The 27,248-nt window shown below is 37.0% G+C and overlaps 1 protein-coding gene across 2 annotated transcripts in view; it reads right to left on the bottom strand.

The window, feature by feature from the left end:
- Window positions 1-19,735, bottom strand: part of LOC140328199 (ephrin type-A receptor 3-like) — a 121,755-nt gene extending 102,020 nt beyond the window's left edge. For both annotated transcript variants that reach the window (XM_072407604.1, XM_072407603.1), the window contains exon 1: window positions 19,545-19,735. In XM_072407604.1, coding sequence (XP_072263705.1) covers window positions 19,545-19,632 — 88 coding nt within the window. In that variant the 5' untranslated portion in view covers window positions 19,633-19,735. The remainder of the gene's footprint in view (window positions 1-19,544) is intronic.
- Between the last annotated feature and the right edge of the window lie 7,513 nt (window positions 19,736-27,248).

A 27,248-nucleotide genomic window follows, 5' to 3' on the forward strand; every position in this document is an offset into this window, starting at 1 on the left:
TGCGGTGTTAGATTGGGGGACTGATGTCTGATGGGGACTGGTGCTCACCAGGGCCTTACAGCTGAGTTCTAGATGCCTAGCAGATTTACCCTGCTTTATGTCATAGTCCTTTAAAAAAAAAAAAAAAAAGAATCTGGGTATTTTGGCAGCCAATAGTCATAGTTTTGTTGGTTCTGTTACAGAGCCTCGGACTATGGCAGGGGAAAACAATCTGAGTTTGCCCACATAACCTGCCACAGTACCTGTTGGGATTTCAAGGCAACCAGACAGGGTTGTTGGTCAGTTTGGGTTAGTATGGCATTTTAAAGGATAAAAAAAACCTTCATACTCGAGTATATAGGGTACTCATTTACATAAACTTGTGAATTTGCTAAAAATCCCAACTTAAGCTTCAAGTTCATCCCTGTAGATGTTGTTCAATCACCATTAAGAAGTGTATGCTACTGGAATATACATATTGAATGGTGTACAGTTTACTATAGGATTTTAGGTGCAAAACACCCTGGGTTTATTCTAGAATAATACGTTTTTTATAAAAAGAAAATATCACTCAATACACAAAATAGCTTTTTTGTTTTACAGCCTTTTAGCTCTTTAAAACTTGCATAAAGTGTTGCCTTAAAGAGGGATCAGTTGTTGAATGGTTCTTTCAAATACATTTTAATCCATTGTTTGCCTGAACCTAGGACTGAATAGGATCTCTTTTTGTAAGGCTCAAGCTGTTTACATGGAGCTTTCTCTTTTCTGTGTATGTGTATTTAATTTGCAGTTCCATTCCAGCTGCTGCCTTAAATTCAGTATGTGCCCAGAGTATCACCACACTGAAGCTTCCAAGTAATAGCAGACTGCAGTCCATCACAGCTTGTGTTTGCTTAAATAACAGACTACTATTGACTCTTCCACTCCATACATGTACATTTTCTGCATGCAGCACCAGCATTTCATCCTCCCCGGCTAAGGTAATTTACACTTTCTCCTTGACCTTAAGCCTCGGATCCCCGGAGATCTCTGGGTTTAATAAGCTCCCCAGCTAGAGGCTAATTGCGGAACAAATCGTTTGCTCAACAAAGTGTGAATCAAGGCGAACCTGGAACTATATACGACTTGTTCAGAATATACAAGCTCTGATCCTTTGCTGCTTTCTTGTGCAAAGTGCTGGGAGTAAGACAAGCTAGAACTCAATTACCTAATGAAAATGTAGCTTTATTTCATAGAGTTTAGGGAGATTTCACCGTAATAAACAAATATAATGGTACTTTTAATAGAACCAGCAACAACATCAAATTAATGATCTCATACTAAGGGCCTTGTACACAGAAATACATTTCAAATCAAAGTTTTTTTTTCATCTGACTGTGCTCCACATAAAAGTCTATGTGAATACAATAGGAATACAAACAATATGAAGTCAGAGGGAGGTCAATAGGACAAACTGACCAACAATGATTTTGGAATGACCTCCAACTAATGTCAAGTAAGCTAAATTTGCAAATTGATACAAGACCACAGACCTTTTCTCTTCTTATACTGTACTGTACTTGCTATGTATGCAGGTTTATCATCAGCAACCCTTACTTTCTCTATAATGTTGCAGAATATATTGGAGCTTTATAAATAAAAGATAACAATAGTGTCTCTTTACATTCAGAACATACCAGTAGTATAATAAACACATGGCTACATTTTTACACGCACATGGCCATGGCAAATTTTAGATACTTGTGCTACAGGGCATAATCACTGTAAATACCTAGTAGAGTGCTAAATAAATATACATTTCCACCTCTGTAATGGGGGATTATTACTTATGTATGTGTGCTTTATAATAGAATATAGAGAAACACATTAGCATGGTGTGCTTAATGTAAAAATGAAAACCAACAATAGCATTCTTTCTAGATATCTCAACGAACCGCAGCACACCCATTCTAGTTCTGGAAAGAGAGAGATGTACAGAGGTTCCAAAAAGTTCTAAAAAAACACCTCTTGTCCCACAGTGACAACACTGATCCTCTGTAGATACAGTACAGAGTGTAAGTGTTGTCACCATAGGACAGGAAATATATTACTGCTATGGATCTCCTAGTGAAAACAACTGAAAAACAAGCCTGAGAAAATGAAAGCCGCCATGTGTATAGATTGGTTATTTGCAATGCATTACATTTTTCTTCTTGGGTTTAGAATTAAACAACATAGATAAATCCTATTATATTATATTATAAGTGTGCCTTTCTTGTAAAATATTACAACATATTAATATTTATTAAATTCATTCTTATATATTTGCTCATGCCCATTCATAAGTTATATTGGAGTTTAGTGTCCTGACCACAGAAAATGTTGATTTGTCATTTGGCTGTGATTATTCGGGTTGAGATTCCCTTTAATACTAATCCATTTATCTATAGGGGTTTCTGATGTCCTCATCATGCTGTGTTACACTGCAGCATAGATATCTCCAATATAGTTTTGTTTGTGCTTGGGGAGTAATAAGACATAATGCACATGGTGCCAGTGCTGGATGATGTCTTCTGACAGTCTTCATACAGCATTGTCTCCAGCCTTTTGGCTTCAAGTAGAGTTATATGAGCACTTTACATGTGAAACTGAATTATTAAAACACAAGGAAAAAGAAAGATGAGGGTGTTGGTCATGGTAACTACTACTACTAACTAATAGAAGACAGAAAACTTTGCAAGATTGGAAAAGAAAATATAGTTAGCAATAGCAATCTTTGGTCATCAAGAAGCTGATGGAAATTGAAATCACATCCGATAAATTTTGTTGGCTAAATGGTGCAACAGTTCAGTCTAGTTCAGAGTTCCCAGCATAGGGAAGATTTTAGGTGCAGTGTGTGAGATTGTGGTAAGCTTTTGTTGTTGGTATTCTGGTCAGACAGAGATGACAAAGGTAAGGCAGGAAGGATATCTATACTTATAGTGTGAATCTATTCTGAGTTCTTCAATGTTGGTTGATGGGCTGGCTCAGTAACCAACACCAGCAGGAGAGGTGGGAAGGTCAGGCCAGTAATAAACTTTTCTGCCCTCGGGTGTACTTTACCTTTAAGATCACACTGGGTTTTGGGGGTCCTGGGGTACTTCAGAAAATGATATCCTTGTGTATAATAAGATAATATGGGGTATTTCTCTTGAATCATCCAACTTTCTGTTAATATCCCAAAAAATTACTTAGACATAAGTAAAATCCTGCCTTGAGCTTGGGAGATGTATAGCAGCAGGCATCGTGAAGAGGTGAGTTAAAGTGTACCTGAACTTAGAAGATCTCCTATATGACAGGACATGAAAGTGCAGAGAACTTGGGTTGAGGGTTAAAGAGTTATATGTAGTACTGACATAGTACAGTTTTTCTAGAGATGTCCTGATCTCCTCCTGTCATATTAGTAGAACCAAAACAATTAGATATTATGGAACAGTGGTAATAGACTGGCAAATGTTTACTTCACAGACCTTCCTGTAAGTATCATGGCAGCAAGGGGTGTCCTAACATTACATCTGAAAAGATCCTAATGACCAGTCCAATGTTGTCATGGGTCCTTTCCCTCTCTGGTGGCAGCAGACTAGGTCCTTACTGTTGCATTGAATAATGTTCGCATAATAAATACTCTGAGCCCAAACTGTGTGATGATGCTGCCACATGGGGCAGGTCCATGACAGTCTGGCTTAAAGTGGGTGGGACACTGTCACTAAACTCAGAAAACTGAAGACATCTAGTGGTGTAAACGAAGTATTGCACAGACAGTTCTGAGTTATATTTGAGTATTGCAGCACAATCTGTGTTTTATATTATCTTTTAAAAGAATTTTATGGTTTATCTGCTTTCAAATAAAATACACAGATTGTAGACTGTAGTGAAGTCTGGGTTGTTTGGGAGATTCACTTATATTAATAAACATGCAATTGAAAAAATTAAAGGTAAATGTAAACTCCAACTAACTGGAATTTTGTTTGCTAAATTGCTCTGTTCTTTACCAAACCTTCAGCTTTTCTTACATCTCAGTGCTGCTGATCTCAATTGGCCTCTTTTCAATCCAGCAATCTATTCAACTCATATAGATTAGTAGTGGCTGCATTGCAGTTCTCAGGACAGGTTTCTTTATACAGGTAGTCCCCGGGTTACATACGAGATAGGGACTGTAGGTTTGGTCTTAAGTTGATTTTAGGTTTAGTCTTTAAGTTGAATAAGTTGAAGTGGTAACAGGTACATTACTTTAATAAATGCATTTAGGACAGATGTTGGTCTCAACATATTAGGCAGTGTGGTGTCAGTTACTGTATAAAATCCTCACTGTAAGCTAATCACAAACAAAGCAAGGAAAAAAACTTTATAGAACTTAGACATTCATTAACTTTTGGAGCAAGCTGTGCTTTGATATGCAAAAAGACACAACTGTTTGTCTTGGACATTAAAGAGTTACAAGAGGTTGCAAAAGAGCTCAGTCTCAGCTGTGTTTAGCAAAAGATTTCTTCTGCAAACATGCAAACCGCCCCCTGCCAATCCTTCGTCTTGCACACAACGAGGAGGGAAGCCTCGTTCTTATCTAGGATTCGTCTGTATGTTGAATGTCCTTAACTTGGGGACTACCTGTAATGACAACAGTGGTCCTTGTCTGTATATTGTGTGCATAAAGCAGGCCCGAAGCAAAAAAAAAAAAAAATAAGCGAAAGGCCACATGACAAGGGGGGCATTGAGGGCTGAGCTGAATGGAGGGGGTGAAAAGTTCAAGTGAAGGGGAAGGAGAGGTTGAGGATGTAAGGTGCCTCGTGGCAGAGGTATGTGACTAAGGGGTCAGAAGGGTATGCAAATGTTATAGAAAAAAAAGAGAAAAATGGGTATGTGCAAGGTAAATGCGGGAAAATAATTTTCAAGGATTGGTGGGAGTAAAAGGGGAGGTGAAGAATTAAGGGGTTAAAAGGTGGTGGCATGGGATGGGGGACATTGCTGTTTGAAAAATCTATGCTGGGGACTGCGCTCCCACCCACCCTCCCTTGTTTTCAGAAGGGGTGGTGTATTGTCACAGCAGCAAGGCGGTTTTTTTGTGGGTTCATGAAAGTTAAGGGGGGATAATGGTAAATGTAAATAAAATGGGGAACAGTAAAGTTGGTTATCTTTGGATAGTAAGGTGGGCCTTGCATGACACTAGGTTGTTGTGGAGGCGGAATTGGAGTATAAAGATCTGCTAACTGTCCCCGAGGTGGGGTAAGGCGCCTGGGGGCCTGGTGGTAGATCAGGTACGGTGAAAATGGAGGGGTGTTTTCATGGACCCATACTGTTAAGAATACCTGTTATAATTAAAATGTTGTTGTATTAATAAAAGGGCTGCTGTGGCCAATTTATTCCAAAATATTGTGTATTGGTGTTTTTTTTATATGAAAGGGGGTTGCTGTTTTGAGGGTGGGGAATTTATTGGTGGCAGCAGCGAAGGTTTTTACATATGCCTTACACTGGTCATGTAACAATGCAGGGACACAATTGAAAAACAGGGATGAGACCAAATGTAGGAAGTGTCTCAACAAGAACTTTTCTAGCAGGTTCAGAAATGAGTTTAATGAAAGCTTCACATTTCTAAATATTAAGATTGACTTTTGAAATTGTAATAACATGTTATATTATATGAGATTGTACCAAAAAGGTTTACATATACTTTACTGATTTTGAGTGTTTTGATGATCATCATTAAAAACTGTTAAAAAAAAAGGGACACATAGGGGATTGAGTACATGCTGCACCCTGCACCTGCTGGTTTGCATTTACAAATATAATAGGAATACGTATATAATGGCCTGAAAAAACTTCTTTCAACTCTCCTGTTAACATTTATCAACATTTAATGATGTGGCTACTCAGTCTTGTAAAATGAAATAATAATGTGGATATCAGAAATGAGCATATTTTTTCCTTGCTGATAGATTAGCTGCTAATGTGGAATCTAGAAACAGGCTGGGGAGCTTTTATCCTTGCAATCAGTCAGCTAACTAGACCACAGATAACAAACAGCCTGGATAGAAACATGTACAAGGCTCAGATAGAAAGGGTTAAGTACGCCAAGCTGAACAGGTCCCTGAGAGACACTTTGGAATTATCCGCCAGCAGCCAACTCAACTGTACGTCAGCGGCAGCAGTAGTTCAATCCCCATTGCTGAGAACATTCCCAGAGAGGAGGTCATGTACATGTGATAGAGAAGAGAAGGAAGATGAGGTCTATGCAGTGACAATGAGATATTGGCTTTACTTAAAATGCCCCCAGCTGGTGAGTTCATTATTGTCACTCCCAAATCTAAGGGAGATAGAGCTACAGGGTTTGTTCTTTGTCACCGTAACATAAAATGGACAAAGGATGAAGCTTTATATAAAGCCAAAAGCACTGCAAAGAACACAAATGTGTTCTGAAAATACATATTGATAAAACAAAAAGCAACTATCTCGGGTGAAGCTGATGTAGTCACATAAAGTATTCATTGTTATTAGGCCAGAGGAACCAGGAATACCAAAGATATATATATATATATATATATATATATATATATATATATTACATTCTATGGTCTATTACATTCTATGGTCCACACAAAACTAAAATGGACAATCTAACAATAAAATAACTGAACACTGCTTATGGAAAGCAGCAGACAGGTAAAGGGTTTGTCAACCTAAATGGGTATTTCAGGGTTTGACAGATGCTGGTTTTCTTCTCCAACCATTGGTTTCATTCACACATTGGGGATTTTGATGGTGAGATCTATGCAACTGTTGATTTCATTACCAAGATGGCCCAACTTTCCCTTCTGTATGTTTAACTCAGAACCCCAGCAATCCTCCAGATTCCACCTATAAGACAATAACCATCTTGGGTGAACTGACCCCATAAGTACTCAGGGCTGACACTTAAGTAAATGGTCATAGCCACAATGTATTTCTGAGAATCACAATTTCTCTCTGATTACAGAGTCATAGTTATGCATTGTGTCATTGTGAAGGAAAACATACACATTACAGCAACTCACATTAATGTGCTTTCCTCTGCCATCTATTTTTAATTGCCTTCCAAAGCACATATACCATGCACCATAATGCACACACGAAAACATTTATGCTCTGCAATGGAAATGCCGCATTGCTATGTGTTGCTAGCTCTTTGAAAATGAATAAGGTCGATTTAACACAATGCATGTTAATGCAAAAAATCATTTATGTTAGCGTATACCATAAGAATGTAAATCCAGCCATAGATTTCAGATATAAACTACACAGGATCTGAACAGACATATTTAATTATAAATATCCATAATCCACTGAAATAACCATATAACACCATAAGAACATAATTATGTTTTTTATGATGAAAAGCACTGGAATAATCAGTAGAAGACTTTATAGGTTTATATAAAAGACTTATAATAGTTTCTAGCAAGAAATAGAAGATTATTAAAGGTGCCTGTCCAAACTGAGTCACTGACCTGATTTTTTAAAACTCTCCCAGGCTGAAGAGGATACACTTTCTTCAACAAACCTAGAATTGATTTCTTAAAGTCATCTGCTATTTATTACCAAGAGTTTTCAATCCTAGACTAGATCCATTCCAGGTTTGCTGGATCATTCAGGTTCACTGATGAAAGTGTACCTTCTCCAGCCTTGGAGAGTTTTAACCTCCCTAGCGGTGATCGCGAGTGTGACTTGGGGTTACGTTTGCAAAAAGCGGTACTCAGGGTCACTTTAAGCTAAGAAACACTCTTTTGTTGTCCCCCGTCATCTTTCTGGTCCCCGCAGGTTCTGGGGAAACGTCTTCTCCCTCTGATCTCCAGGCGCGAAGTGAAGAGCCCAGATCTACGAGGTTTCAGGTATGGCATCTTGAGGGGTCAGGTGATCAGGAGAGAACATGGCATTCTTTTCTACCTTTTTCTATAAGGATCAGACACCAATGATTTATAATTATGTACACTATGTGCCATGGTAGTAGGCAGTGTGTGTGTGCATTATTGTGCCATGGGGATGGCTGCAATTGTAAATTTTCTCAAGGCAAAAGGGTAGTGACATTGCATAGACAAAATGGATACAGATACACTGGCACTCCATGCTGAAAAAGCATAGCGACTTCCTGGCAGAGACAGGCTCTAAGTGGCACCATGGTAGGGGAACATATGCATGCAAAGCCATGATAATCAGCTTTAAAGAGCCTGAAACAGATTCCTTGCAAAAGGCCTCCTATAGTCCACCAGACTAAAAACATCACCCCCCTTCCTTTTAAAATGTATGATTACTTTATAATGAGAGTCCTAAACTGAAAAGTATAGCATTATCAGGCAGGCAGTTAGCAGTACTGAACTCTATGACCTTCTTATCCCCATGTACTTTGTCACATCAAAAAACAATAATTGGATGCAGCCCAAAAGCCCTTGTCACATCACAGGAAAATGAGCAGACTAAATGAGTAAATCAAATCCATCTGCCATTAATTTTCATAATTCTATGTTTATCAGTCTAGTTACACCTGCAGCTGTGACATATTTGCCAACACTATAATATAATTTCAAGAGGCACATTGCTGTTGATTATGTGTGTTCATGCTTGCACATTGTGTACAGAGAATACCACAGGTCTTGTTTATCAGAGTATCTAAAATAAGAAATGTCTATAAACTGTAAAGCAATAAATCTAAGCAGAGGTTCTTAACCTTTTTTTACAATTACACACTCAAAATGTTAAAATCTCCATCAGCAATATGACTTCAAAAGATGAAAATAATTTATGTAAGAATAGCTAGGCTTAATACAGCTGAAAGAAAATTATAAGGATCTTATAATATCTTTTTTTTTAAAACAAAGTGAGAATCACAATTACACAAACTTGCAACAACTGGTGATTACTGTTTTTGTTTTAATACAGATTCTAGAAGAACTAAATAATCTTGTTTTAGTGCACAGCAGGCAGCCACTGATAGCTGTGTACATTGACAAAGGGCTAACTGCTGAATGAGCTCATTGTTGCCTAAAACCACTGTAGACAATTGCCTGAAAGCTTGTTGTTAAGGTATACAATGGTGAGCATTCTGATTGCCTGGTTGCCATCAGGGGTGGGATGGCCCTTCAGACCACCAGCCATGAAAACACTTATTTCCATATACCCTTTTATTGTTTTACAGCTTGTTTTGTCTAGTGGTTGCAAGCAATGGTATGCTTTCCTATTATCTGGTGGTGTCAGAGATGGTCCTACCCCCTGAAGACCACCAGCCAATGAGTATGCTCACTGCTCTATACATTGACAACAGGCCCACAGCCTAAATATTGGCAAATAGAAGCAAAACTAATGACAATATATTTTCCTTTGTTCTTGTCCAACTAAAAAAAGCCTACTAGCCAGAATCTGGTTTGGTTATATCTCTCCAGCATCATTTATAACACTAGCCTTATTCTTAAAACACCAAGTAGTGAGATATGTATTCTTGAGCTCCAAGATTTAGGCACCTAATGTGGCCTTTATAAAATAATCCTTGTTGGATTATTTTATATATTTTCTATAATGGAAAATGAAACAGAACACAATGGAACACACAAAGGTAAACAAAAACACCAAATTCTACAGTTATGATCTACAGCAGGGACAATTCTTTCTTTCAGACATAGAAAAAGTCAGCATCTGACTCATCTCAGCAGGTTTGTCCTCCAATATAATAAACTGCATTTGAGTGTATTGACCATTTACCGTGAATGCATTTTTGATGCCAGTAGAAGCTTCCTAATACAAAAATTCTTACAGTGGGCCTGATTTATTAAAGCTCTCCAAGACTGATTAAGGTACATTGTCATGGGAGAACCTGGGTGATCTAGCAAACCATAAAATCATTTGCTATTAGTTGGCATATGTTTTCACTACTGGACCAGATCTATTCCATATTTGCTGGATCACCCAGGTGCTCCCATGATAGTCTATCTTCTCCAGCCTTGGAGAGCCTTAATAAATCAAGCCCACTATAAGAAAAGTACATACTACATAAGGTATATAGGAGTATTACATGCTTTCTATCCCTGCACAATGTAAACCACCATCTGTCCTATTGTTTCATGGAACCAAACATAATTCTCCAGTAAGGAAGATGTTAATTGTTTCCAGTGTACGCACGGGCCTGCTCTGCTGCTTATTCCCCTCAGACTGGAAGTCCCGTGTCCCTGGACATGTTTCCATTTCACGTCATTGTGAGCTCAGCTGCTTAAGTCAACAAGGGAAAACAACATCACTCTTTCACTACCAAACAGCGAGGGACATTTTTAAACTTGAAAACAATTTTACTTGTATATTTATTACGTTCAATTACATATATATATATCCTATATGTGTATGTCTCGCCTTTGATTCTAAGTGGGCATGGGTGGGAAAATTATTAATTTACTACTATTTGGATCCAAGATTTTCCTTCCTATCCTAGAATGACTACATTTTTACTAGAATGGAAGTGAAGAATAAAATGTACCCTATTTGTTTCTTTGGTCAAGCCACAGTCACTAGGACTAAGCATTGGGGAAGCATGGGACACCCATCCCATACTCTCAAGATGCAGTGTCTGAATCTGAGTTGCCTATTAGCAATCAATTCTCTTTTTGCTCTAAATCTGCACCATGATGTATACTTTGTATGATTATTTACATCTGCTCTGCCAGGTTAGGACCAATAAATCAAAAAGATGTTTTGTCTAGTGGAGGTAAACCTAGCAAAATTCTGTTTCAATGGGTTCTAAAGGTTGTATGCCCATAAGCTTCAAAAATGGAAATCCAGCCCTGACAGTAACCCACAGCTAGGAATCGGAAATTACATTTCATGGCTTGACTGCTCTAAGCGCTTGAAAGGTAACACCAGATTGGCTGCTAGGAGCAAAAGAACAATAAATCAAGAAAATGTTCTGTCTGATTGAGGTCATGTTAGCAAAAGGCAGTTTGATTGGGCAGTAAAGGTTGTGTGCCCGTAAGCTTCAAAAATAGAAATCCAGTCCTGACCGTAACCCAGAGCTAGGAATCAGAAATCGTATTTCATGGTTTGATTGCTCTAAGCTATTGAAATGTAAAACCTGATTGGCTGCTACCGGTAGGAGTAGAAGCACATAGATATAGCCGTCCTTTTCATTAAAAGTTCCCAAACCACAAGGAGCCAATAGGTTTAGGTGATTAAAGGAGCAAAGACATAGAGGTTCACCTACTCTACCCACTGTATTTTTTATTTTTATTAACTATTTATATAGATCCCATGATATGTGTTAATGGTAAATTATTTTCTATAGATCTATACTCTTACTGCTCTTCAGTCTCTGTGCTATGGCATGTTTAAAAGAAAATTTCAATGGAAATGAAAAGCAGAATGCTTTTTTTATGATACGGTTCAACCAACTCAATAGACTTACATTGTTAAAAGTAGCAGTAAACCACATCTTCTGTGTAGTTTTACAAACTATAAAACAGTACCTTCATATGTAAGTACAGTATGGTTGTATTGGCCACTAAATATGTAAGAGTAAATATGGTGCATGAACTGCATATATAGAAATAAGTTTTTTTCCGAGCATCAACTGATGACATTGTTCTACAGGTATACCCAAGCAAACAATTGAAAATATTTTAAAACTGATTTAATTCACTGCCTGCATAATGATGAATAGTATGCACTGATAGGAAAATCCCTCCCACCGGGGAGGCAGCAATCCCATGTGCTAATGTTCCCTCAGTGACAACATGACTCATATTTGGAAACTACAGTCTGTACAGAGTAGAACTGTGATCACAACGGAATACAACAATAGCACAAAACTTTATAATGTACTAACAGTAAACAAAAGTCCAAATGAGAGTTTCAAAGTTACTAATTTTTCCATTAATAATTAACAACTAAAATAGGTGTGCTTTTTATAACCAGAACATGTGTCCCGTAAGGACTGAGGACTCTGCAATTAGAAGCCACACGTGAATACTAATCTGTCTCGTCAACTGATAACAGGGTGAGGTTTTTAGACACTCAACATGTAATGGAAATCTAGTTGTCTCAGTTATAATTCTCAGAGTATTACACATAACAACTTTGGAACTATTTTAGCACAGATTTTCCACTGTCTACAGATAAATAACTTTATTTACCTGGCCATCATTCTACATCTCAGCATTTTTTACAACTTTTAGGCAATCTGAAGCAATTTCCTGTTTATTGCTCAGATACTCATCCTATTTCGGCTTGGAATGCAATAGTTGCTCTGAGCTTAACCTGAGCATTTAAGCAGCCCAGGAGCTGCTTTTAAACATACAAGCCAATTGGTGCAATTTTAGGAACACTGCCCAGCTGGCTTCACTTGGGCCAGAAAGAGGGTAAACCTGGAAGTTTTCTGTTTTGGGGGGTTCTTTCCTTGTAGTAACATGCGTGATTCTCCTAATAATACACACCTATCTGGAGTTACTTGGCTTGCTCTGGAAGGATAACACTTGTCATTATAGCGGCTAGTCATGACCCTAAAATCCAAAAGTCAAACCTTTGTAATGTAAGAAACAGCTGTATAGTAGGTGGGGAGCTCAATGGTATTTTCAAACATACTACACCAAATAATGTTTTTTTCTTCTTTTCAATATTTTTTTTTAGGTAAGTATAAAAACGAATGATTGTGTTTTATATTTATTGTACCATAACATTGCTGATTTACCAGCATATGGATTCAGAACAATGACATGATTTCTGACTGGTTGTTGGATTGCTACACATTTCATTGAACCCGTTGGCTTATTAAATAATTTATTACCATACAGTGTGGGCGCCCAACATTACATCGTAAAGATCACCCACAAGGCTGACAATATTTATCAAACTATGTGCAGCACTTTATAGGCTCTGAAACAGATGACTTGTCATGCTGCTTTATTGTGTATCTAGTAAGCGGGACAGATAAAATATAGACCACCAACAGGGCGAGTAACCCTATGGGAAACCACAGTACATCTGCTTCCCTCTTCATATCCGCCCTCCTGTTCACACACCAAGGACACGTTTCCTAGAAGCAGCTGGTACCCGCACTGCTACAGAGGACAAGATATAAGAAATATGTTTCCCACAGGGGATAATGATGGCCATAAAATAAATATGTCTTTTAGGTGTAAGCTGGTGTTTAAGATGACAAGACACATGGCCACAAGAAAAGCACAACGCCGACTTTCAGTGTGATCTGTGGGGACAGTTAGGTTGAACTCATCGGGCATTTCAATGAGAAGCTGACTTTGGGAATCTGAAAATATATCAATTTTATAAATGGTGTTCGTTATAGTAATGACAGTACAAATATATAGTTCCCCATCATAGCCACTGTTTATGAATCACTTTCTATTGCACTTTTGTAATATTTTAATATATTACTCATAGACTAGCATACATTATTTTCACAAATCAGGGATAAATGACAGCCAGGTTAATGCAAAGTGAGCTAGTACGGCCCCGAAGCACACAGGCAAACAGGTTGGCTAAGTTGCCTTGCATCATGTCCTAGGTTCAATTCCCATTGGAGACATCGGCATGGATGTTGCATGGCATGCTTGAATGACTTTTCTTATGGAACTCCACTTTACTTTCACAACTCAAGGAAAGGATATACAAATTACCTGGAGTTCAGAGTTATTTATAGAGAAAATGGCAAGAGCCAAGAGCAAAGAGGCAAGAGCTGTGTCTGGATCCACTCAATAACCAGTTATACTGAGAAAGATCCCGATAATTCCGATGTTTTAATATAGTAAAAATGTATATAATTTTTACACTAGCCTGTAGTAAGTTTAAATAAACCACCAAATTTCTATTTTTTTTCTGTGTTCACCTTGGTTTGGTTTGAAATGAAATTGGACCAGTGAGTAAATATAAATAGACCCCAATGATACAAACGTCGATGGTCATTTGAATCTTTCAAAGGCACAGAAATTGTCTAGAAACCTCTAGTGACCAGTTCATCCCCTATCCTTTAGAAAACTCTCTAAGACTTGATACTTTATTTGTAATAAAAGTGTGTTTTCTAATATAGACAAGATGCATGTGCATAGGAGATTTGACAGAAAAAATAAACCCTTATCTATGTTGAAGTAAAATTTAAAGTGACGCACAGATACCTAGATATAGTGATTCCACTCATTGATACACCTAACACACCAATGCCCTCCTGGTTCTTCACTCTCCCCTCTCCTCCTTCACCGCAATTGATCAATGCTGCAAACTAAACAAGGGCTAAAACTGAATTAATTTTTCCAACCCAGTGAAGAAAAGAGACTTCAACACATCAAAGATCATCAATAAACTGAACATTCTAAGATCCTCAAGGCATAGAGGAATGTGATCTGTATTTACTATCTCTAATTGAAAAATGTTACCTTAATTTGTAGATTCAGTTCTTTATGTTCCATGTTTTAAAGAGTAGAGGGTTTGACACACATAGCAATCAATGTATTACTGGTTTGATTGCTAACTTTACCTCCATCTGCATGTCATTTGTATAGGTTCTGTGAGTTTTCTTTGGGAGTTGAATTGTACCCTTACTTCCACCCATTTGTTAATCACATATCGGTCCCTAAGGAATGGTTTAGATAAGACTCCCTTCAATACTTTATATGATTCAGTTGCAGTCATTGTCTATACATGTGAAAACCACTACCTACCTAAACAACTATACAGGATTGGCAATAATGAGGTCGGTACAAGATCATACAAGGCAATGAAGGATAGATGCAATGGTATCATCTATTGGCATCATGGTCTCTTAGATTGTAAACTCTTTCTGGCGGGGTCCTCCCCTCCTTCTGTGCCATTGTTTATATTCTTCTGTCATTTGCATGCCCAATTTATTGTAGAGTGGTGCATAGTATATTGGTATGTTGGCGCGACAATAATATAGTTTGATAATACTAATAATCCTTTTATGTCTTGTGTGCAAATTACTAGGAAGGATAGGTAGGAAGGGGAAACTGACTTAGAAATAAATAGGGTTATTTCCAACTTTATTGCTCTACAACAAATCAATACCATTTATTGACAATCCCCTGGGAAATCAAATGAACAATTGGGTAACTTTGAAATATCATGCTTAATAAGGCTGTGACTTGGCCATTCTGAAAGAACAGCGCCCCTAGTGTTAAAATCTTTGCCCAGAATAGCCAGGTAATGGATCATGTAGATGAGTTAATGTACAGCGCTGCATAATATGTTGGCGCTATAGAAATCCTGTTTATTATTATTAATGATAATAATATTAATAATACAATTAATAATAATTAGTTGAGAATTGGTACATGGCAAGAAATCTCATTCTTTACTTTCCTAGTGCAGAATTAAAGCTTATTTGTTACTCTCTTTGTACCTACTTTATATCCTCTGCACCTTCCTACTTTATATCCTCTGCACCTTCCTACTTTATATCCTCTGCACCTTTGTATTTCTTAGTTTTATCAAGTGTGCCTTTATTATTTGTGTTTCTAAACAATACTAAAATCTTGGACAAAGCTGTGATAATGAAGGAGCAAACAGTCCACTGATTAGGTTACCTCTGTGCTCCTTCTTTGAATTACGAAAATTAATTTGTAAGATTCACAGTACTGTGCAATTATATAAATCCCTATAAACATAGACTTTTTTTTTTACTTGAATCGATTTCCGATTGCAATAAAATGATCAGATCTGAATTCAATATGAAAATGTATTACAGTCAAATCTGACTTTGTTACTAACAGATTTTCTGTGCTCATTTGGTCAATTGGATATGTTGGTATATCTTGATCGAAAGTACACATGTTGTACAAAACATTCCAATTAATCAGAACCAATACATATAAATAATTTGCATGTTTCTGGAATGTGCTTTCTTTTTTTTAAGATTATGTGTTTGTATTGTGTTTAAGAGGAAAAGCTGGGATGAAACGGGACTGCAGATATGTTAACTTTAATGCCAGCAAATACTGAATTGTAATTGGGGTACATGGTTACAGGGTGTGCATGTGTGCATCATTTTGTGGCTTCCAACCAATTAATTACTGATTTAAAAAGCAATCGGTTGGCCAAGCACAAAATTGGTTGCAAATCGTCCCATTCATCCCAGTCTAAATTTTGAAATATAAGACAGCAAAAGTAGTTAAGGTGGACTTGGACAGAGGGTACTTTAGTGTTAAGGACACTTTGCTGCAAGATTTACACATTTTTGGAGATGAGAACTCTACCAACATCAATTTGTCATCAACAAGAACTATGACAAAAAAGACCATGAGTACCACCATTCAATGGCTACTCACTCAGAAACAAGGAGGTAAAATATCAGGGTGCCTGTACTTTTTTGCCCACATATCCAGTGAACTAGAAGACAAATTCAATAATATAGGGGCTACATCACTCCATATAGATGCCCCTTAAATAACTGCCCACAATCATAGAAATATTAGTGATCTGAGATCCTCACTGTAGGTGCCCACATCTTCTGCAAATCAGGTCTCCTGATGTAGATAATAGGAATTTTATTATGGAGTTAGACTGAACTGACTTGCAGACAGACTACCTACCTATTTAGAGTGTAACTTTACTGGTTCAGAAATAAATAGTCAAAGCATAGCAAGGAATCCTATGAAAAGAGACTGCATGCCCACCAGAAACACACAGGAGAGGACTACTGGATCTGGCTAGAAGGAATTATATCAAATTCAAAAAGATAAGTTGCTTGTCCAGCACAGGTATATTGTTTTTTGTAAATCATTAGTAGTTAGGTGGTTTACTTTACTTGTTTAACGTTAACCATTGTGGATAAAAAATAATATTTGAACCCCATATACTATAAACTGTGTTTGAGTCTTCCTAACAAATATCAGAAGGTTGAGCTTCATTTGGTAAAACACGTGTGTGATATGGATATGGAATATGGAAATATGGAAATATTCTCATGCATTGGGATTGCCAAGTGTCAATATATGCTCAACTTTCCAGCAGCCCACGTCTTGAAATGTAACTGAAAGTAATTCACACATTTGGGTGTGTGTATACCTGCTTCCTCCATCACACTCTAGTTTCTCTTGTTGGCTTGTACATCATTACAGGATATATGAGTTGGGGGGGAATTCCTAGAGGAATTTTGTTAATAAATAGGGATTAGATGCTTTAGGTTTTATCATATCATAACTCTATTTAAAAACTCAATGTTTTGACCTTATTTGAAATATTTTGCTCACAATTTTGATTCATTGCCTTGCTGTGGATAGAGATCTGCACTGTGTTTGTATCAATGTTTGTATCCCTGTATTTCTGAACATGTCCTGAGGTTAAAGGAAATTCAATGGAGAGATTACAGACTGGCAGCTACAAAAGACACTGGCACCAGTAACTCTTCCCTTGCCATTACTTTGTATGATACTCATTTTTTTCAGTTCCGTACACTTACTATGCCGGTCTATTCACATCAATGGAAATGTAGAACAGGGAATTTCCTACTTTATTAAAAAAGCATTATTAATTATCCTCCAGATGAAGCAACATCAGGTTATACAGCGGTGTAGCTGCAACAACACCAGAACTGTATGCTGGAGGCCTTTAATATGCTGTAAACAGATGTTTCATTGAATTATGACAGTTGTCTCCACACATTTGTTCATCTGTAAATATGACAAGCTTTTCCACAGTACCTTATGGCCACAGAAGGAAGAAATATAGAGCAGCAGATGTGGGTAATACAAGTTCCCATATATTCATATTTTAGCTATAGTAGCTACCTAACTATACATATATTAAAGATATATTAAAATCATTTATGGTTTGCTAAAGTCACCATACCAGTGAGAATGAAATTTTATGCCATTGGTTATTATGTGACAATTAGATTTTTTTTCCCACAGCAGAAGCTGTTCATATAGCAAAGCAAATGTTCACTAAAAACTAATAATACTTCACTTATGAAAAATGTATTTTTCTAGCATATGACTGCTTGATTAAAGTGAACACAGATTCATCTTATTTACTAAGTTCAATGAAGATTAACTTTGCTAGGGAACAGCCTCTGCTGTAATACAAAATCCTCATTGGGATTGGTAATAGGCATAAACTAACCTGAGTTTAAAAGTTTAGAAATGACAGTGAAAGTTTGAAAAGTTTGGATACCCTAACTGTATGGGATACCACTTATTATCAAGTGCAACACTTCATCTATGCAAGAACATTCCCTTGGAAAACACCATAAGCATCCAACGCATGGTGTGGAATTGTGCAAGTAAAGATTCACAGTAAGCATCTCTTTAATTGCTTAACAGGTCCACAAGACACAAAGACACTGGCTGCTTCCCGGACCCTCTCGCAGACAGTTTAATTGCCTTTTAGATAAGCAGCACAAGACTGGCAGTGCCCTCACTGCCTCTGATAGCCTTCTGCTTCTGTTTACAGGCAGCCACATCCACAGTACATATCAATAATACATGAAGCAAGTGGGCTCTAAAAACATCCCTCCATATCTACATCAATGGCATCTTAGGCAAAGCATCATAACCTTTACCAACCCACCCACCTATCAGTATTTGTCTTTTATTGCTCTGATATATTGGAAAATATAACTATCTTGGAATAAATAACTACTCTTCACAATTTTTGTTATAAAATAAACTCAAGAATATTTAAGGCACACCTACAGCAGCAACAACAAATACAAAGAACTGGACACTGAGTAATAATTCACATCCACCTATAATACTGTTTTTGTAATATATAAGTATAGGAATCAATTGGATGACATGCACAATATTTCTTATAGCTACCTGGATAAAATGCCCTTTTATTAGTGAAAATGACATGCTGCTACATATAAAAGACTCCTATCCTAAAGCATGATTCAAGAATGACAACATGCAACCAATGTGAAGACTAAGAGCCTCCATGCAATTCTCATACACATTGACTGGCAATACTTCTCCTGGGTCACTACACAAGAAAGATGGTGTACACAAATAAATCACCAAGATCTAATCATAGAGACACTTTGAGTAACATACCCTGATGAGGTTACATGTTTTAAAGCTCAACAACTTGCTGCAAAAAACTATTTTTATAAAATATACACCCTGACCCCCTTGTATAGGTTACATCATTCAGGACATGTTATATTGGGATGACACCGCGCTTAGTCTACCAACTCATCCATGCTCCCCTTTATCAATAAAAATGTTACAACTTGATCAAATTTATTTCTGAGATAATGTGCATAGTACACGTGCTGCGTACAGTTCTACTGTAGCTTTGTGCATGATACACATGGCTGTAGAGTAATTAACCATCACAAGCACTTTTTATAGTAGACTACATCTACTTTCACCAGTTGAGAATTAAACAACTTGAAAACATTATAGATACTATACATATATAATATGTATCCAAGTTTTAAATAGATAGATAGATAGATAGATAGATGGATAGATGGAATGGCATGGACATGGATGGATAGCATACAGGTATGACAGTCTATCCTGCATCCACAAACTGGTACCCAGTGAACATAAGGTGTGTTAGAGCTCCCTTACCTTCATTGGATGGATAAGTCCTCAGAGCCTGGCAATAAAACAGGGTGCAGAAAGTGAGCAAGGAAGGATAAATCCACCAGAAAGACATATCGAGGCTATGTGTACAACAAGCAAAGTTACAGAGCTATAGAGAGGGCAATCTGGAGAAAGAGAGAGGGTGAGGGAGGAGGCATGAGATACAGAGCAGTAAGGAGGGCAGGCTTCAAAGCACACAGCTTGGATGGGAATTCTGTTCCCATAACCCCTCCCTGTGTCTTATTCTCCTATTGTATAAAGGCTGCTTAGGTTTTACAGCTGAGCAGAGAGGGTGTCTACATGAAGAATCCTTCAATGGAGCTTGTATAAGGTGCCTTGTTACAAGCAAACTCAACCAATTGTTATATACAATACCTGAGAGCTGAACCATATTACCTGGGTTTACACCACCTGCCAACAGATGGCTACCACATACTATGGAAGTGTACAATTAGATTGCCATTTGAAGTACGGTCACTTGAACATTTTGCTTTGCTTTATCATCATCATGCAGCATGTGTGAGATGACTGAGATGCGTGGGGGTGATATTAAAGCTGCAGTATATTTACAGCACTGATGTGTAAGTTCAGAATTCCAGATTTTACTATTGCACTGATATGTGCATGCAGAATTGGCTCCAGTATAGCACTGGTGTGTGAATGCATTCTTTACCATACCACCGATATATAGCGCTGTTTACTGCGGCATGTGTTAGTAAATAATTGCAGCTTTGCTATAATATTAATGTGTGAGCATAGAACTCCAGCTTTAACTATTGCACTGATATGTGCATGCAGAATTGGCTCCATTATAGCACTGGTGTGTGAATTCAGTCCTTACCATACCACCGATATCTACCTCTGCTTACTACTGCATGTGTTAGTAAATAATTGCAGCTTTGCTATATTATTAATGAGGGAATGCAGAACTCAGATTTTACTATTGCACTGATATGTGCATGCAGAATTGGCTCCATTATAGCACTGGTGTGTGAATTCAGTCCTTACCATACCACCGATATATACCGCTGCTTACTACTGTATGTGTTAGTAAATAATTGCAGCTTTGCTATACTATTAATGAGGGAATGCAGAACTCAGATTTTACTATTGCACTGATATGTGCATGCAGAATTGGCTCCATTATAGCACTAGTGTGTGAATTCAATCCTTACCATACCACCGATATATAGCGCTGTTTACTGCGGCATGTGTTAGTAAATAATTGCAGTTTTGCTATATTATTAATGTGTGAGCATAGGACTCCAGCTTTTACTATTGCACTGATATGCACATGCAGAATTGGCTCCATTATAGCCGTGGTGTGTGAATTCAATCCTAACCTTACCACCGATATATAGCATTGTTCACTACGGCATATGTTAGTAAATAATTGCAGCTGTGCTATAGTATTGATTTGTGAGTGTGAGTGACTCTTTACCAAAGAGGAGTCTCACAATTTAATAACTATTGCCCTTCTCTATATATACTCCCAATTTGCTGCATAGAAATGTCCCATCTTGAACACTTGCAATGGGGTAATATTAAAATGGTGGTGTCCCATTTAGTTTTCAGATGCATTAGAAGACAATATAATATTTATGGAACACCTGAAGAGTTTCCAGCAGCCACAGCTCATAAGGGAGAGAAATGTTGCTTTCCCCATTTACCCCTCTCTATAGACTGAACATGACGAGAGGCAGGAGGCAGTATGATTGCTTGAAGACAATCAGATCATACTTGCACATACTACCACCCTGTAATGTGTATGTCAGCTTCAGTTAAATGTAGATCCTTCACAATCAAGCCTTTCATCTCTATAATCAACCAGCAGAAATATGTAAATGTTTAAACGTCTGCTCTTGTTCAGTTGCAGGCATACCAATTTCTGACCATGAACACCTCTGCAATGTGTGAACCTAAGGAGAATATAAAATGTGCAGCTCCAGAAAAAGAGTAAAAACCAGCCAGAGAACTGCTATCTAGTTCAGTCATAAAATTTGGTGTTGCTAGCTTTATTACAATATCAACAAAGACTACAGGACACATTCTCCATTCTAGGCTCTAATGATCATGTTGGGCATGAGGAATCTCAAAAACCAAAATCTGTTGTAATCTGCTGCACGTCAACCTAATGGAAAAGATTTGTTCGGGTGGCACACACTCTTCCACCTTGTCATTGTACTGATGTTGTTTTGAATATTGGAAATATGAGTGGTTTAGACTTCAGAACTTCAGAAATAGATAAAACAGTCACACCTTCATTGAATATTATTGGTTGAAGTGTCTACATCTTTTGTTGATCAAATACTTTAAAAAAGGACTTTTGACAATTGATTTACACTCAGTGATGAACTTTTACACCTAAACATCCCATGGCACACACAAAAAATTTAAACATTACACAGTAATGCCCCTACATACAACCTAAGTCCCCAGAAATGATTCTCCTTTCCATCCCGACTGGTATGATCATTTACTCTGTCTGCCATATATAATTATGTGCCGTCCACCTGCCAGGATTCAAAATGTGCTCTAATGTCTGAGGCTGGTTCCCTCTGGGCTCATATTCATGCAGCTATACATCTGCTCCTTCCCATAGATCAGCTTAGAGAGATGCTGAAAAAAACAGTATTTGTAATCCAACAAAAGCTGTATAAAAGAAACATAAAAAAGCAAGCAAAGTTTATATACTGTAAACAACAAACTGTAATATTTATTATTGCAATCCATTGTTCATATTTCATTCTATATGTATGCCTTGTTTATATTGTAGGGTTCTTTTTATGTTGTTTAAAAGCAGAAACACAAAGATACATTGTGGTCTTATACTCTAAAACCCACAGACAACATCATGTTGAAAGAAATGCAATAAAAGTCCATGAAGGGTATATTTATCAGATGCCGAAAATGGGTTTTTGTCAAAAAGTTTTACATTCCTTTAGACAGCATTCCGTACTTTCTGTTATGTTTGCAATATTTCTTTTGATTACAAATAAATACATGTGTGGATGTATAAATGAATAAATGACTAAATAACTACAAATAAAAGAATAGGAGCTTCATTGCAATGGCACTAAATACAACAGACATAAACGATAACTGTACTTTGGTACTTTTAATCTACACGCTTCCTACCTCTGTTTTTAATTCCCTGGGCTCTCAGAGCTGGCATCACAGGCCAGGACAAATGTAAGCATTTCTTTATTTACATTCACTCTGATTTCCAGTCTGCATTCTGAATTGTAAGAAAGACCATGATCAGGGAATAAATATATAAATTTGCATATCATAACTATTGAATTACATTTTTATGTAAATCCTTAATCCTTAAAGATCTAATAATTAGCTCAAATGCCAGGCCAGATATGAGGTTTAATGCGCGTTTATCAAATTGTATCAAATATCCACGGGGCAATCATTTCAATGGAACATGCACCATCCTTATGATTTACCTAAAGATGCAATTATATAGTTATGATATGATATATTTTTTTTTATTCTGTTTAGTTGTTTGATACTTAGTTGTTTACATCCCCTGAGGAAGCATTTCTGCAAAACGCGTATGGATAATAGGACTGACCTCAAACTAGGAAGTAACACAACTTATCCTTTGCTATGGACTTTTATTGATTCATTGATTCACAGAATACTTTTATCAGATAGGTGCTCTAATGTTAGTAAATTGAATTACATACTTATTAATGCAATCCACCCTCCTTGCTTCAAGACAAACCATGTCTAGGTTTAAGAATATGTTACAAAGATACCTCTTGGTAAAATTCTATTAGTGCCACATCCCTATTAAAATACATATGAAGCAAGAATTACTATTTTCTATATGGGACTTTAAATTGGCAAATTACATTGCAAAAAATACTCAACTTTTAATAATAACAATATAATAAAAAAACTTTTTTTATATAAAAGAATGCTTCAACAAACAGAGTATCATTGGAGGCCCATATCCAATCGTACATTGAATGAATCCCCAAAACAATGATTTTACAATATATATAAACATGAATGGGATCATCCATAAAGATACATCAATTGATATACTCTACGCAGTTCACAGAAACAAGTCTCCTTCCTCAGGAGTGTTTGAGGTAAGTACTACAAATAACAAAAAAAAATAATTATAAAATTTATATACCCATGACATGATATAATATAGATAATCAATCAAAAAACTTACAGAACATACACCACACCTTATATTCCCCCCCAGGCTGTAAGTCTTGTGTAACAGAAACACCACAAATGGAGAGGCTTTAGGAACCGGAGAGGGAATCCACACCAAGGGGAAGTCTATCAAACAATGGCTGGAAAAGGTATCTCCATGACAGATTAAGTTTGGTACCATTTATAGGTCACCTATTTTTCATCTGTCATGGAGACCTTACCTCCAACACTCCTAAGGAAGCAGACTTGTTTCAATGAAGTGGGTGGAGTATACAAATGGATGTATCTTTATGGAGGATCCCATTCATGTTTATATATAATGTTAAATCATTGTTTAGGGGATTCATTTCATGTACAATTGGATATGGGCCTCCAATGATACTCATATTTGATAGAAGGTATTGATGTCAGCATAACACACTGTATCTGTCTGTTGAAGCATTATATATATATATATATATGTATATATATATATATATAAAAGTTGAGTATTTTTTAACTTTCTGATGTTGATAGCCAATTTAAAGTCCCGCATACAAAATAATAATTCTTATTTTCCATGTCTAGGTTCATCTGTTTCTTGTATTGTGTACCTTTATAGAGGTTGATTGTGTATATAAAACCTAGGAAGGTCACTCCCTTTTCCTCTTTCATGTTCATATATATTACTACTCTAAAGAAACGTTTTACCAGAGTCATATTTGATACAAGAGCTGTGATTCTTAACATATTACATTGTGTAAAATAGTTTTCAGTATTCCAATAATGTACAGGTAAAATAAGCAAGGAATTTGCTTTTCACACCATTAGACAATTGAAACAAATATACACACAATTTATTGTGTAAACATTCTCATCTCCTTTAGTAAACCAGCCTCATGGGGTAAGTACAGGAAAATATCACCCAGTTATCCAAACGTTCGGTCTCCTCAGACCTGTATTTAGCTTGACCACATTTGTAAAACTGTCAGGTTCTCATTGTGAAGGTCAGATACCTGGAAAACACATTGATCTGCAAACAGATCAGCTAAACCCTGAGATTAGAAGCCAAAAACAGCATCTACTTGTGAGATTCAATAACTATTTACTTAAGGCTGTTCTGCCAAAGGAAACAGTGACTAAACTGCATTAAAACTGCCAACCAGGTAACCAGGATATTGGCGATTTATTGTATGCATATCAGCTATAAGAAGGAAAGAAGAGGGTTCAACATTCTTTTTTTTCCCAGCTTGTTTATAGAGGATAAACATTCTATCCATTCACTTCCTCTGACTTATGTAGAATTCTATTTCCTAAAGTTGACTTAAACCCAAAAAGTAAAGATTTAACAAAATAATTGATAAAATGAAAAAGTCAGACATGTTCTGTAAATATATCCTTTGGCCTGAATTCTTAATGAAAATCTCACCTGACCTTCTATAATATGATGCTGCCAGAGCACAGTATAGCTGGAAGACTTGCAGTGAGATCATTTGGGGGTTGTTTGCCTCTGTCCTCTGGACCATTTCAGATGCAACTATGTCAGACTTTAGCTGACTACGGGCTCAACTACACTTTCAACTGCTCCCATTCAACTGAAAGGCAGCAGTTGGGAACTATGTAACGCATGTGTTTGTACGTGGCTGCAGTGGATGTTGGTGTGGTTTCAGAAGGGGGAAAGTCACTTCTGGATGCATGGTTGCTTTTCCTCCTCTAGATAAAGAACTACATCTGGCACTCAAACACAAGATCACAGTGACTGATACTAAAAAATGCATAGTAGTTGAACGAGGACATCTGGAAGTCTAGTTTTTGACCTTAAGTCTAAAAGGAGACTAAGATCTTTCTTCTGTTCTCATTGCTGGAGTGGAATCTGGATTGGATAAATTTAAGTTCATTCTTCAGTTATACAGATCTCTGCTTTCTGAACCTTTTCTGCTGCTTTTTACTGTAAAAATTCCCAGTTCAGATCACCGGTCATCAGAAGACAGCTTTGAAATGGGAAAGCAAAGCCCTGCCTTTATACAAGGAAGGATACCGTGACATTTAAACAAAATGCAGAACATGGCATGGTAAATCCACAAAGTTGGAAAGATTGGCTACAGGCAAATCATAGGCAGTACTGGTGACTAGTTCATTGCCTTCTGCTTGCCTTTTATCAGTACAGCTTTAGGAGTTTAAGTCTTCTGTAGGTTCACTAACTCATAACAGTAATAACTCACAACAATATAGCTAAGTGTGAGCTAGCAAGGATATTTTACAGCCAACCAGTTCCTCTTCATTGCACAAAGTAGAGACAAATTGTAGAAAGAAGAAAAGACAGAGGCTAGTGGGACCCAAGCAACATTTACACTTGCTGTTAGGTTAGGTGTTTCAATGGTGCAAGGAACCAAGGCTGGAAATGAGGAAGGTCTATTTAACAATAAATGTATGAAAATATTTAAAATGTTTGTATGTTTAGGATGTACATTATATATTCTGACTATCTGTTATGAGGTACTGCACCTAATTATATAAAAAAAATACTTACATTCTATCTATCTATCTATCTATCTATCTATCTATCTATCTATTATCTATCTATCTATCTATCTATCTATCTATCTATCTATCTATCTATCTATCATGCTCAATAAAAAGACTTGCAGAATATATCCATTGCTTACACATAAGGCTTTTTATTACCTGCTTTTGTTGTTATTAGCCTCTAAAAACTATTTTTTTACAACACATTGCAAGGTTACTACTATACTTCGGCTTTGGTAGTAGCAAGCACAGCATCATTAATAATGTTTTTGCTGTAACACTATCTTATATAACGTTAACCCCCATGTAGGTCTCCTCCCAATGCCTTGGAATAGGCAATTCTTCTGAAGAGCTACCAACAGGTTAAACTGACACCATGCCATCGATCCTGACCCTGGGAAGGCCAGTTCAGCTAATTACAGACTTTGTCACTGTCATCAGAATTGAAATCAATGGCGTATTCACAAACAGCCAGCGTCCTGAATTACTGGGACAGTTCTGCATGCAGTGTGTTTTCTCAGAAAAGATCGGTTTCAGAACTGCTGTTAGAGGCAGCCTACCACAGTGTACTTGTATACAATAAATGGATGTATACATTAAATAAGATCTACCAGAGACGTGCAGAGAATTCTTTGGGGGAATGTGCTCAAATGAAAACAGGTTATGTGTCCAACAGTCTCTAGAATAATGTCTGTGTGTCATACCTCTGCACAATACAATTACAAAACACAAGCAATAGCTAAATATATTTTAGAGCAGGAACATAAACCAGTAAGGAGCAAGCAATTTGTATGGGCGACTGTAGAGATATTGTGTGTTGAAGCATGGCTACAGTAGCTTTTCATCATAATAACAGTTTCCTAGTTAAAACCTTTTTTCCCATATGAGTCATTTTTTCCTAATGGTTTGCGGTGAGCATTCTACTTGTGCATGGCGTTTGGTTCACCTTTTTGGTGGTGTCATTACACGCAATGCAAAGATTTTCCAATTTCCATCCCA

The sequence above is a fragment of the Pyxicephalus adspersus genome, chromosome 4 (genome assembly GCF_032062135.1).
Source record: "Pyxicephalus adspersus chromosome 4, UCB_Pads_2.0, whole genome shotgun sequence".
Lineage (NCBI taxonomy): Eukaryota > Metazoa > Chordata > Amphibia > Anura > Pyxicephalidae > Pyxicephalus > Pyxicephalus adspersus.